This window comes from Centropristis striata, chromosome 4, assembly GCF_030273125.1.
Source record: "Centropristis striata isolate RG_2023a ecotype Rhode Island chromosome 4, C.striata_1.0, whole genome shotgun sequence".
Lineage (NCBI taxonomy): Eukaryota > Metazoa > Chordata > Actinopteri > Perciformes > Serranidae > Centropristis > Centropristis striata.
In genome coordinates this window covers 40,667,749-40,682,356 of record NC_081520.1, presented here as the reverse complement: position 1 = coordinate 40,682,356, position 14,608 = coordinate 40,667,749, and the positions used below count along the sequence as shown (strand labels likewise).

The 14,608-nt window shown below is 37.5% G+C and overlaps 1 protein-coding gene across 1 annotated transcript; it reads left to right on the top strand.

Moving 5' to 3' along the window:
* The first annotated feature begins 643 nt into the window (after nucleotides 1-643).
* Nucleotides 644-12,062, top strand: calm3a (calmodulin 3a (phosphorylase kinase, delta)). The gene is made up of 6 exons (XM_059330967.1): nucleotides 644-848; nucleotides 6,184-6,214; nucleotides 6,822-6,965; nucleotides 7,286-7,392; nucleotides 9,237-9,372; nucleotides 10,352-12,062. Exons 1-6 carry the CDS (start codon nucleotides 846-848, stop codon nucleotides 10,378-10,380), a joined length of 450 nt encoding a protein of 149 aa, XP_059186950.1. The 5' UTR covers nucleotides 644-845; the 3' UTR covers nucleotides 10,381-12,062.
* The last annotated feature ends 2,546 nt before the right edge of the window (nucleotides 12,063-14,608 follow it).

Here is a 14,608-nt window from a genome sequence, read left to right as displayed (position 1 = left end):
AATTTCCCTTCGGGGATGAATAAAGTTATCTATCTATCTATCTATCTATCTATCTATCTATCTATCTATCTATCTATCTATCTATCTATCTATCTATCTATCTATCTATCTATCTATCTATCTATCTATCTATCTATCTATCTATCTATCTATCTATCTATCTATCTATCTATCTATCTAATCACCTCACTCATTTTCTCAAGTTTTGCAGGAAACACAAAAAACTTCACCAAAAGTGTAACATAACATTTATTGATCATTTCACTCAAAAAGGATGTAACAAAGGATAGCTATTGGCGTAGTAATAACACTGTGTGTAAATTATGTAACTTAAAAGAGAAATAAATGACTTAGGCAATTTTTTGAACATGCCTTTGTGACTTAAGCAAGATATGGTAACACTTTATTTTGAAGGTGTCTACATAAGAGTGACACAAGCCTGTCATAAACAAGACATGACAAGTATCATGAGCATTAATGTTACTTCAAAGTGTCATTAATGTTCATGACACATCCCATGCTGTGTATAACCCGGCCTTGACTCCGCAGGGTGGCGCTAGTGCGACATTATGGATGCAGGCGGCCTTAAAACGCAAAGAAGAAGAGCGCCGACGTAGCGGCGGAGGGATACAGCACTCAAACTGAGGCACAGCACACAGGCTCCTCTGGATCTGGGTTGAGGTTTCCGGGCTCTGGTGCAACACAAGGATACAGTCTCCACAGATTTTGCAAAACAAAATTTGTTCAGTACTTCACTAGAGTAACTGTCTAGTAAGTAAGGTCAATAAAAAACCTTACTTCATCGTTTTTGTCATCTTCAAGGAGCTTGAAACGTCAACGGGACAATGGTGAGTGCAGGCTAAGTGCGTTAGCTAGATCCTTAGCATTGATTACACTGCTTAGCCATCAAATTATCGTTATTGTATTAAAGGATATGTCCCGTTAGTCATATCGTGGCTAAACTTGACACCCCACTCGAGCTAACGACAGCTTTTTATTTTTTTTCTTGCCAGCTAGAAAAAAATTGCAGTAAAGCATGCGGTGGATGTGCACAAAACGTGACCGATAATCACTTTAATTAATCACAATGTTAGTGAGTGGTTTTCTATTTGCTCTGCTGCTGGACAAGAAAAAACATTTTCCTCAAATTTTCGTTTTTAAAAAAATATATCTACGCAGTATAATGTAACACGTCGTGTTGCGAGAGGAAGCAGGCAGCCTGTTTCCTGCTGTAATATTAATAACTGAGCTGATTTGCACAAGTGTTTGCAAAAAAAACTGCAGTTTAACCTCGGATCAAGGTTTGCACCGTTTTTAATTCATCGTTTGCTTTTGAGTCGAGAGTGGGCGTGGTGGTGTAAAAATAGACCGTCCAGTGTTAACGTGATCATGAAACCCATCTGGTTAATCTTGCAAGACAGATATAAAAACTGTGGCTCGCTGTCTTGCTTACTACCTTTCTTCTTTTCTTTTTTTTTTTTTTTTTTTACATCCCGCATAACAAGTTGCTGCAACATGGGCACAGCACCTCTTGCAGGCACATCAGCAGGGTGCTTTAAAATATAGTGTGACATGCGCAACAAGCAGGGGAAAAAAGGTTGTAATCACCAACAATTGCGATTACATAACAGCTCACAGGTAGTTTGCTGCTCAACAATTGTCATATTGCATGGGGATTATGCAGGTTTATGTTGCAACATTTTTTTTTGCACTGTGTGTTCTTGCAGCAGCACCACCATGACAGCATCTCCTCCGTTACGTATTGCGCCATAACGTTGAACCGCATTCTTCTGCTCCGCCCGCATTGAACCAAACCATGCTTGGTGCAGTAGGCTGTCAGGACCCGCAGTGCACCCTCCAAAAATGGGAACTATATTTATTTATATGCATTAATCGAAGATAGCCATATTGTAGCATTTTAGACGAATCCTTGATTCAATATCTTGTCTTTAATCGTGTTATTGTGAAAAAAAAGACACATGGTGTGTGATTCATGTTAAGGAAACTACACTATTGTGTCACATTCATCCCAAACAGAATGTGTCAAAAAAAAAAATCACCTGCAGCATTGCTGCACTGGACATGAGGGTTAGAAAATGTGATCTGATCTTTTGTTTACTGATGAGTTAAAAAGCAGCAGTGCTGTTTTTGCTGAGCACATTTCACAGCAAATCCTGCAACACTGCTCTAACTGTGCCGTGCTCTGATCCAGACACTGCTTGCTTCAGCAGCAGCGTATTGGCTGGCAGTGGACAGAGTGAATACTCTGCAGTCTGTCTTGCTCCCTTCTTTTTATCCCCCATCCTCCTCCCCCACCCCCGACCAACGGTGACTCATTGAAATTGACTCGAAGAACACATGGCGTTACCAGCACCTCCAGCTACAGAAATGTTCCCTTTAATCTTTCTGGTTTTGAAAGGGCAGAGGATGCAATATAAACAAGATTTTTATTTTCATGCATTAGCTCTTTAGCTAGATGAGATCAATTTATTTTATTGCTTAAATACTGATTTACTGAAATACACATGCTCTTAATTAGCTCTTCATTATTGTGGGATTTCTTGTGTGCAGCAGTGTAAAAAAACGAAAATAATATTTGGAGAAAAAAGTTGACGAGATTAAAGTGGCAAATCTACGAGAAAAAAAAATGCGCAGATTTATGAGATTTAAAGTGGTGAATCTGGGAGAAAAAAAGTTGCTTTTTTCCCCATTTTTCCCCCCTAAATCTTCGACTTTTTTTGTGCAGATTTGCCACTTTAAATCTCTTAAATCTGCGACTTTTTTTCTTGTAGATTTACCACTTTAATCCAGTAAATTTGCAACTTTTTTCTCGAAATATTACCTGAAGTTACCACATGTAGTTCTCTGCCTGATAAAGGGTTGACACATCCACTCTAAAACACTCACCCACTGAAGGCCTGACTGTTGCGAGTCTGTTTTTGTGAAGTGAAGTACCTGATTATGCCAGTAGTTTCTCTTAAGTCATCTGAGAACAGTTTACTGACAACATGAAGGACTTCACAGCAGCGAGTTCTGTCAAGCAACAGTTGTCAGTGGCGTTAAGTCTGTGATATGATGATAAACGGAGCCATCTACATCTGTTCAGTTAAAAAGACACAAAGAGGTGGTTAGTTGCCGTGATATTCAGTGTGCTACATTGGCGACCCTGTTCGTGTCTCACTAATTATAGCAGGCGTGTGTATTTCGGGCCGTGGAGTATTTATACCCGTCCCTCATCACACTTTCTCAGCCTGAAGTGGGCATGTTGACTGACTTACAGGCCTGGTGAGACCTCATGAGGATGACTGCATGACGTTTCAGATGAAGGTGGAGAAAAAAAAGTTAGTTGGATATCTTGGCGTTGAGGGAAAGTTAGTCAAAAGTATCAATACTTTGGCAATGTGCTCATATTATTGTAGTGTATTGGCAGTGACTAGGGAGGGGTTATTTTACAGATGAAGATTTTATTTCCTTCTTTTCGGTAAATCGTTACATTTGGTTGTTTTTTTTTTGTTTGTTTTCTGTGTTTTGTTTCTCTTTAAGTTATATTACCCAATTCATATCTATCTGGACACATTGGTGCTAATTGTTGTACTCATGTCTACCCCATGTCTTTGTAATTACCATTCAGTATTGCACTTTTGTTTAACTGAAAATCCTTCAATAAACAGATTTTGATTTAAAAAAAGTATCAATACTTTGATACTGTTTTCAACACCACGTGTTTAAAACAATTAAACGAAACATTCAATAGTGTTGAAAGTACTGAAGTTAAAAGATCATTACAAATGTGTTGCTATGTGTTCAGTGACTTTTTCTGTAGCAGGTTGTTAATATATTTTGTGTGCTTAGAATTGTTTTTCTTTTTTTTCCCCCTGTGGTATTGAAAGAGGTTTCAAGTATTTTCTTTTTTCAATATTGGTTTTGTACTGAAGTAAAAAAAAAATCTGCCTTGCAGGTTTATGTAAAAAAAGATGTCTAACTTCAAACTGATAAACTAAGATGTGACTCTATTTTCAATAACTACTGCAATGCAACACTTTTCATTTCAGATTAAGTAGAATACAAGTGGCCAAATCTTATATTGTATTTAATAGCAGCTTTAACCCTTGTGCACCCTTTCAGAAAGTACCCCACGTATTACCTTAGGTGCAAAAAATGTACACCTCTTAAAAAGTGCTATAAAAATATTATATATGAATATTTTTTTTCACTTTCAATGCATTAAATCTTTTGACCAACTTCAGTCCTGATCATAACTATAAAATTTACATGTATTTCTTAAATAATTTTAACCCTTTAATGCCTTTTAGAAATGTAAATCCACATTTTTTTTAATGAAAAAAACACAAAATATTAAATATTTTCCATATACTAAGTGCAAACTGGAATTTTTTGGGGGGGATTATTAGACCCTTGGATGCATCAATAATTAACAACAACATTGATTTAAATGCATTATTAATTTTTGAGCAGCGTGAGTTTATAAAAAAAATACCCCACGTATTACCTTAGGTGCAAAAAATGTACACCTCTTAAAAAGTGCTATAAAAGTATTATATATGAATATTTTTTTTCACTTTCAATGCATTAAATCTTTTGGCCAACTTCAGTCCTGATCATAACTATAAAATTTACATGTATTTCTTAAATAATTTTAACCCTTTAATAGAGAATAAGGCCCAGCAATTAAATAGTCCTTTATGAAGTTCCCTCCTAGTAAAGGACAGCAAGGTGAAACAATATGTTAGCAGTTTTTATGGCCTTGCGTCTGTCGGGATGGTCTTTAGTCGGGTCATGACTGGGCCCAGCTGTCAGATAATATCACCGTCTGTTTTGAGTTAGTTTGTTTAGAGAGCATTTGCATTGGCATCGACCTGTGTATGTTGATTAAACAGGGAAGTCTGCTGCAGGTGCTCCACATTAGGCCCTACCCTAAGCTTTCATCTCCATAATCATTGTACTGCAAGACTTTAACCCTTTATCAGGCAAAGAACTATATTTGGTAACTTCAGGTAATATTTAGAGAAAAAAAGTTGCAAATTTACTGGATTAAGGTGGCAAATCTACAAGAAAAAAAGTCGCAGATTTAAGAGATTTAAAGTGGCAAATCTGCGCAAAAAAAGTCGCAGATTTACGAGAAAAAAGTGGAAAAAAATCGACTTTTTTCTCCCAGATTCACCACTTTAACCCTTAATAGGACACTCATTGAAATACTTGCAAATTCCAAATTTCAACCCTAGAGAATATTGGAGGATATTACATACTGCCAGAATGTGTAAAGAAAAACATACGTAAATAATATTTTGAGAAAAAAGTTTACGAGATTAAAGTGGCAAATCTATGAGAAAAAAAAGCGCAGATTTATGAGATTTAAAGTGGTGAATCTGGGAGAAAAAAGTTGCTTTTTTCCCACTTTTTTTTCGTAAATCTTTGACTTTTTTCGTGCAGATTTGCCACTTTAAATCTCTTAAATCTGCGACTTTTTTTCTTGTAGATTTGCCACTTTAATCCAGTAAATTTGCAACTTTTTTCTCGAAATATTACCTGAAGTTACCAAATATAGTTCTTTGCCTGATAAAGGGTTAAAGACACATCCACTCTGAAACACTCACCCACTGAAGGCCTGACTGTTGCGAGTCTGTTTTTGTTTTTATTATTTATTCACTTATTTATTCATTTCTTCACAAAGGAAAAGAACAGCAGCTGTGGCATGTTGGTGTGAGTTTTCAATGGTAGAAAAATCACACACAATAACTCACTCCTGTGGCTTTATCCGTATTGTTTGTAAGTCGAGCTGTTTATTTAGGATTTTGCTTCTAATCAAGAGCGAGCAAATAAAAAACAGGTACTGAACATTTCAATCTTGACCCTTCTCCCATAACACCTTTTGTTTGCAAAGTTGTGTTGATAAAATCATAACCAACAGGACAAGTATTGGATGGAAAACAATCTTGTGTCAACAATCTTTCTCCTACGTTTATTCATTTTAATGTTTTGTCTCTGGATGTTGCCAAATATCAGGCAACCCAAGCCATAGATGCAATCATTGATTGCAAATTAATTCTGCTTCTTCAAAAAATGTATACATTTATATGGTCAAATAAATAATTCTCTTCCCAAAATATTATATCTATTTTGCACTATTTGTGTTTTATCAATGTCTTATTCTTTTGTTACCAGGCTGATCAGCTGACTGAGGAGCAGATTGCTGGTGAGTGCATACTCTAACATTTAGTTTGGTTTGTTTTAGCTCCTTTTAATTCTTCATCGAACCTGAGAAACTAGTCTGTCTTAACCCATTGAGGCCTGAAAAACCGCTGGGCGATTTTAAAATAAGCCTCTAATTTTCTGGAAATTCTGGAAAAATTCTGGGGAAAAAAGTGTCATCTCTTCTACTAAATAGATTTTTCAGCCTCTGTAGCAGATAGAAATGAAATTCAAAAAGGTATTTGAGAGCTTATACAAATACTACAAAACGACATATCCGCTTTCCAGGCTTCAATGGGTTAAGAGATTTAAGAATCCGGACGTGTGTGAGGGTATAAGCTGGTCGTTGACATGGCTAAAATTAAAACGGGCAGGTTTTTGAGTCACAGGATGAAACCTCTAAGCCTACATGCACATTCATTTTAGAAATTCTGCAGCAGATGCAGCAGTGCTGTTACTCAGACTCAGGATCTGGGTAGTTAGTCATGCACAGACCCTGTTGATGCTCAGCATGTTTTCTATCCAGACGGCTTTAAAGAGTGAAGGTGAAGCGTCTGTATCGACGGGGATGCTCGTGGCATACTAACGCTGTTATTTCTGTAAATGCGCAGAGTTCAAGGAGGCGTTCTCGCTGTTTGACAAGGATGGCGATGGCACAATCACGACCAAGGAGCTCGGCACTGTGATGCGCTCTTTGGGACAGAACCCCACTGAGGCTGAGCTGCAGGACATGATCAATGAGGTGGATGCTGATGGTGAGGAGGAGAAAATTATACTTGTTCAATCTTGTAATTACTACTATTTTAATGGGTGTCTTCACATCAAATGTTCCTCTTGCCGGATATAGAGTTACTGGAAAGTGTTGAGATATTTATGGTATCAGAAAGAGCCCTTGGCTTTAAATTATCATCATGACATTCATAGCCTTACTCTAGATATCTGTGTCTGCTGTGGTAGTTCATAAAAAATGGGCTATTTTCTTTGTTTTGTTGCATGAAAATGTGAAGCCCTCTCTGATTGATATGCTCAGTTTCTGAGTAGCAACACAATCACTCTCACCTGTATCTGTGTGCAGGTAATGGTACGATTGACTTCCCTGAGTTCCTGACCATGATGGCCAGGAAGATGAAAGACACAGACAGCGAGGAGGAGATCAGAGAAGCTTTCAGAGTCTTTGACAAGGTGAGTTAGGACGCTAGAGAGAGTATCAGCTAGCAGCACTGAGACGTTTGAATATGCACTCAGTCCTTGTGATGGGGACACGCCCACATGTTCAAACTCCTTTATGGCAGCTATTCTCAACCTTGGGGTCGGGACCCCAATTGGGGTCGCGAGATGATTTCTGGGGATCGCCAAATCATTTTGGAAGTCAGCGTGTGTTAATGTGTTTTAGTCTTTTTGGTCACTTAATGTCTTTTTGTGTCTTTTTAGGTCATTTTGTGTCTTTTTTTTTGATCATTTTGTTTCTTTTTTGGTCATTGTGTGCCTTTTTTGGTCATTTTGTAGTCAATTTGTGTCTTTTTTGGTCATTCTGTGTCTTTTTTTGATCATTTTGTTTCTTTTTTGGTAATTGTTTGTCTTTTTTGGTCATTTTGTGTCTTTTTAGGTCATTTTGTGTCTTTTTTTGATCATTTTGTATTCAATTTGTGTCTTTTTTGGTCATTTTGTTTCCTTTTTTTGGTCATTTTGTTTCTTTTTTGGGTGATCTGAACTGTGCGTGTGAGATTGTGTTCAGTGAGCGGGGGTCACGGACAACATGCATGTTAAATTGGGGGTCGCGACTCAAAAAGGTTGAGAACTACTGCTTTATGGAATACATTTCTGTATGTTTAGAGAAAGAGGTTTGTGCATGATGAGCTGCAGCACAAGATCACTTTTTTAGTTTAACACTTTGGTCCATTATAACACTTTTCACTATTCAATTCAAACCCCAGCATTGGTGTCATGGTGTCAAATATAGACACAATCCTCTTGCTATGAACTGAGGGAGCATTTTGCAAACTGTTGTTAAACAATTTTTACTATAAAAATTAGGCTCATTACAAACACTTTTGTATCAAACTGTACAAACACTGAACAAAAAAAAGGTCACAGCAGGCTTTAAAACTTAAAAGTAAATATACAAAATAAAACTTGTCCATGAGGAGGAGTGTTTTATCTGGTGTCACCTTGGTTATATTAAAACAATTAAAGCTTCCAAACATTTAGCCTGTTTGTGCTAACGCTAACACATGTTGCCAACAGCTTAAACCAGACCTGGGCATTGTGCGGCCCGCGGGCCACATCCGGGCCGTTGGCTGTCCTTGTCCGGCCCGCATGAGGTTACCCAGAAATTAGAAATCAATACAACCGCAGTGCTTTTATTTTGAAGGCGATTTACGTATAAGTTACCCGAGTTACCGAGGTACCTTGTCAAAAACACCTATTAAACACATAAAAAGTTAATAAATTAACATAAAATTCCTTGGTCACCTTGTGAATCCACCGTAAGAGCTACCAGGTGGGAAAACAATAACAAACATTAGCATTAGCACTTGAGCTAACAAGCACTTTTACTATAGTTAAAACAACAAATATAGCCACAAATATATATGACAGAATAAATAAACTTTAACAAACCTTTTGCCCTGTCAGCCGCCACTATAGAAGCCTTTTGATACTTTATATCAACTTTAACAGTCTTATCATAACATGTATTGTTATCAATAGCAGCTCAAAACCAGATAATTTACTGTATTTCATAAAGCGGTTAAATTAATACTGAGCAGAATTTAGTTCAGAGTTTTGGTCCGGCCCCCGTAACCTTTGTGGTATTGATCATGTGGCCCCTTGGGAAAATTAATTGCCCTCCCCTGGCTTAAACTGTCCCGGCGAAATTTGTGTTTGTGAACTTTGGTTTCACATTAGCTGCATCTACATATTCAAAGTTTGGGGTGTGGCTGGACCATGGTCCCCATACTGCTTTTAGTTGCTATAAAACTGTAAATAGATGGAGTAACAGTCGTTCTTGTGTTGACCATCGGCAGGACGGTAACGGCTACATCAGTGCAGCAGAGCTACGGCACGTCATGACCAACCTGGGGGAGAAGCTCACTGATGAGGAGGTGGACGAGATGATCCGAGAGGCTGACATCGATGGAGACGGTCAGGTCAACTATGAGGGTGAGACGTTTGTTGTTTGTGTTCTTCCTGAAAATGGCGTCATACCTTGGCTTTGATACTTGAGGTTTTTTTTCACTGCAACATAAATTTGGTTTTTACATTATGATGAAATCTCACTTTGCACCAATTGTGAAATTCTGTGCCGATACACTGCAAAAAAAGAAAAGTTGGGTGATCTCAAAATTTCAAGGCAACAAACTTCGGTTAAATTTTAAGTTGGACAATTAAACTAAATATTTTAAGTTTTGTTTTTGAGTTTGCTCAACTCTGAATTTCTCTGACACGATTGTAACGCCGCTATGAAATGTCAGCTAATGTTGTGACCACAATTTTGAGTTAGCATTGATACGCTAATGGCTACTCTTGTAGCTGTAACAAGCAGCACCGCTAGCATCAGTTAGCCGCTAGCATCAGTTAGCCGCTAGCTTATGACCGAATTTCACAACAAAGAAATAAGAGTTATCAGAACTATTGTCCCTTGTTGTGAACCCCAACTTAAAGATATAAGTAACAACAACTCACCAACTTGTTTTTGAGCAGACAACTGGCTTCCTTTGTTGTGCTAACTTACATTATTGCCCTAAATGTCAGTAATTTATATTTCCAAGTTTTACCAACTTAAATCACTGTTTTAGGCCAAAAAATACAAGTTGGCTTTTTTGCAGTGTACTGGTGTTTGAAAGAAAAAAATGGCTGATAGCAGGTGCAGATACCAATGGTTTTTGTTGGTTATTTATGACTCATTACCATTCAGGGAAACAAAGAAATGTTAATAATAATAAAAAAAAAAAGTATTTTAGTTGTCTAAGTCTGATTGAAATAACCAATACAACATTTAGCCACAAAAACCGATGCGACACAAGATAAACGCCGATGAATGTCATCTTATTTTGATCAACAAGGCGAATATCAGCTGATTTTTCAACTATTTTATAGGAGCATCCTTTTATTCAAGCCCTGTTTTCTCTTCTCTCCACAGAGTTCGTCCAGATGATGACTGCCAAGTGAAGAGAACACTGAAATTCCTCTCAACGTTGCTTGTCCTCCTGAGATCGCTGTCTTTAAGAACCAAAAAAAAAAAAGCAACAATTCTAAAAAACGATTAATTTCCCCTCTAAAATCAAGTATGTGTAGAATTTAACAATTTGTGCTTCAGTACATCCAAATACTTCTCAGGTTTCTGTTCAGCAAACACCAACAGAATAATCCCTAGAGAAGTTAATGGACCAAGCTTTAAGAGGGCCGAAGCCCTGTACTTCAGACCAAGATTCTGCTGAGTCACCCAGCGCCTGATTAATTTAGAGCAACACTGAAAAGGCAGAGGGCTAGGAACCCCTGCCACAGTTGGTATAGTGAAGTTGGCTATTTAAAATCTTTCTAATATTCAACAAAGAACTCTCTAAATACTGAATTGAGTACTCTTCTTGCATGCACCCTTTCTGTGGCTGTCTCTTGTCACAACAAGGAGGCTCTGACCCCATCAGAGGTAGTGGTCAGACTGTGTACACACTGGAGGTATATACATTACTATATAGCTATATATCTGTAACATTTGTGTCACTATTGATTATTGCAAGAGCAAATAGTTGCAATGTAGGGTGTTCACTGGTGCTCGGTTGCAGAGGAGCATCCTTATACCTTGAAGGAGTTCGGACAAGAACGAAAGACTGAAAAGTGCTGATGGTTTTTTCCTCTTGGGGATGATATGTTGTCTGGTTTTGGGTGGTGGGCTTTACATTGCCCGCAGCACTGATTGGAGACAGTTGTATGTTGTATTGCAGGAGGATTATTGTGAAAACACTCTTGAGGACTGCAGTTATTTTTGTCCTGCACAATCAGATATCCTGATGATACAATATTGATGTAATGCTTTATAAATGTGTTCTCAAATATTAATGTATTGATGACAAACTTTGGTCACCAAATATATCTCTATATATTAGTGTATCGTAAAGTTTGCATTGCCTATTGTTGTAGTAAATGACCTGTGACATGTTTTCTCTTTGGTTTTGAAATGTGCCATAATACTCTAAAAACGCCTCAACCTTCTTGCAAGACTCGTAGTTCGTTAGAATATAATAACTCTACTTAATATAATAACATATAAAAATACATGCAGTTGAACATATTTGCACTTTGGTATAAACCATGTGGATATTAAAGGTTTTGTTTGAAAAAAAAAAAGAAGAAAAAGAAACCAAATGTCACTGTTGCTGCTGCTGCTATAACAACTCATATGTTACACTCATTTCTCGTCCTTGTTGGTGTCTGATCTTCGATTTGTAGTCCGGTGATTCAAACTTCAATCTGCTTGCTGTTTTACTGAACAAAATACATATACTGTATATTCACAAAAACTACTGGTGAAGGGGGTGATGTGTTTAATTCGGGCTATTAGAACGGGACTTTCAGATTGGGCTCAAATGAGGTTGTAGCAAAGATTCGGCTTGATTGTTAAGGTTTTTTCGACAGTTGGTTACTTCTAAAGCAGGTTAGCTGAGGCGTCTTAGGATGTCCTCAAAGTACGAAACTTAAATACTGCTCTGCTTGAGGCGTTTTAATTGGTTACCTTTGATTCGGATGTCAGGGAAGTAAATGGTAAATGGACTGTTAACTTCTGAAGGTATCTCAAAAATGTAAAGATGTGATATATTTTCCATAAATCAATAAATTGACTGAGCTTTACTTCACATTTTGCATTTTACTGTCATGTTTAATCCAACAATGTCTGGGGATGCACAATGTTATCGGCATGTTATCGATGTCAGCTGATTCTGGCTTTAAAATAAAGTATCGGCCAATATCTGCCGATATAATAAACAGGTAAGATAATAAGCTGCTGCTTCCTTGATTCGTCTACCTGCAGCATGAGAGAAGGAGAAGCCAAAAAGCCTGTGTTGTGGAAGTTTTTGTGTCGGAAACATAGCAAAACTGCTACCAAAAAGTCTTTCAACCCTACAAACTTAGTTATCCATCATCGTCATCCCGACCGTTACGAGTTTGTGGCAGCAAAGAAGGAAAAGGAGAAACAAAAGGTAAATAAAAATTCAGTAATCAGACAAATTAGTTGTAAAATGACAGCATATTATAGGCTATATTTGCAAAAAATCTAATATCATGCATCCCTATAAATCTCAGTTTATGCACATTCTGTTTTCTATTGGTTTCAAGCAAATCAAACTTGAAGGAAGAGGTTGCCAAAGCGACGCTTTATATTGTAATGTTAAAATAAGTAAAAAAGTGATTTGCAGATCCGCTGCAAAAATGTAATGGGTCCTCCCTTAGGATTACATGCCCTGAAATATAATTTGTATATTATTACTCATTACTCAGATTAAGTAACTATAAATCCTTTTGGTCACATTTGGAATACTTAAATGTCTTGCTGAGCTCGTTTGTCTTCTATTCCCATGCCAAAAAACACATTCCTGACAGTGTCCAGGCACTGAGTCATTTTTCTGGCAGGTGCACTAATTTCTTCATATTTTCTTTAAAATCTGTTCAAGGTTAGTTAGTGCCTCATGTGAATTTTAGGGCAAATACAAGCTACACTGCAAAAAAAGCCAACTTGTATTTTTCGGCCTAAAACAGTGATTTAATTTGGTAAAACTTGGAAATATTAATTATTGACATTTAGGGCAATAATGTAAGTTAGCACAACAAAGGAAGCCAGTTGTCTGCTCAAAAACAAGTTGGTGAGTTGTTGTTACTTATATCTTTAAGTTGGGGTTCACAACAAGGGACAATAGTTCTGATAACTCTTATTTCTTTGTTGGGAAATTGGTCATTAGCGAAAGCTAGCGGCTAACTGATGCTAGCGGCGCTGCTTGTTACAGCTACAAGAGTAGCCATTAGCGCATCAATGCTAACTCAAAACTGTGGTCGCAACATTAGCTGACATTTCATAGCGGCATTACAATTAATCAATCAAACTTTATTTATATAGCGCTTTTCATACATATGAATGCAACACAAAGTGCTTTACAAAAAAAATAAGGATAAAAACAGACAATAAAAAATGACAAAACCCACCCCTCCCTTCCCCACATACACATCTGTATGCACACATACACATATATGCACACACATGCACACAAACACAATCGTGCCAGAGAAATTCAGAGTTGAGCAAACTCAAAAACAAAACTTAAAATATTTAGTTTAATTGTCCAACTTAAAATTTTTATTTTGCATAGAGAGTGCAGAGCTCCTTCCACCAAGTTTCATTGAAATCGGGTCAGCAGTTTAATAAAGTAATCCCTTCCATTAATCTACTTTTAAAGACTATAACTTTATTCAGAATGCCACCGATTCGAACTGTAAAGGAACACATTTATATTTAGTATTTTAAAGACGTAATTGCTTTACTTGTATTCAGTTACAGCACAGCCCTGCTAATGCTACGAGCGTCGTGAAAATCAGGCCAGTGTTTTGTCCCTAATCCTGTTAACAGACAGACAAACAAACCAAACTGAAAACATAACCTCGTTGACCGAGGTTATAACACTCCGCACTATATCCTCTCGCTGCCAGTGTCCCTGCGCCAGAAAGGAGCACTAATCCAATCCAGCCCGTCTCAGATTGGGTCAGGCCGAGTCACCCCAGCCCTTCACTGGAGACACTATCCCCGGCACAGGCTATATTTAGTGGCTCATGAGATTGCCACAGGACCATGTGGTAATCCAGGTCAGCCGGGGTCACGACCTCTCACCCACACTCACTAAATGCAAACAAGGAGCCGTTGCCTTCGAGCTGACGGGCAACATTAACCCTTAATAGGACACTCATTCAAATACGTGCACTGCAAAAAAAGAAAAGTTGGGTGAACTCAAAATTTCAAGGCAACAAACTTCGATAAAATTTTAAGTTGGACAATTAAACTAAATATTTTTAAGTTTTGTTTTTGAGTTTGCTCAACTCTGAATTCAGATTTTTGTCAACTCAACTGTAAATTGTACTAACTTATAATTTAACATTGTAATAACTTAATCCTTACTTCTGCTAACTTCTGCAATGTGCTGATGAAATGTCAGCTAATGTTGCGACCACAATTTTGAGTTAGCATTGATACGCTAATGGCTATACTCTTGTAGCTGTGGCGCTAGCATCAGTTAGCCGCTAGCATCAGTTAGCCGCTAGCTTTCGCTAATGACCGAATTTCACCGCTTTCCCGCATTTCACAACAAAGAAATAAGAGTTATCAGAACTATTGTCCCTTGTTGTGAACCCCAACTTA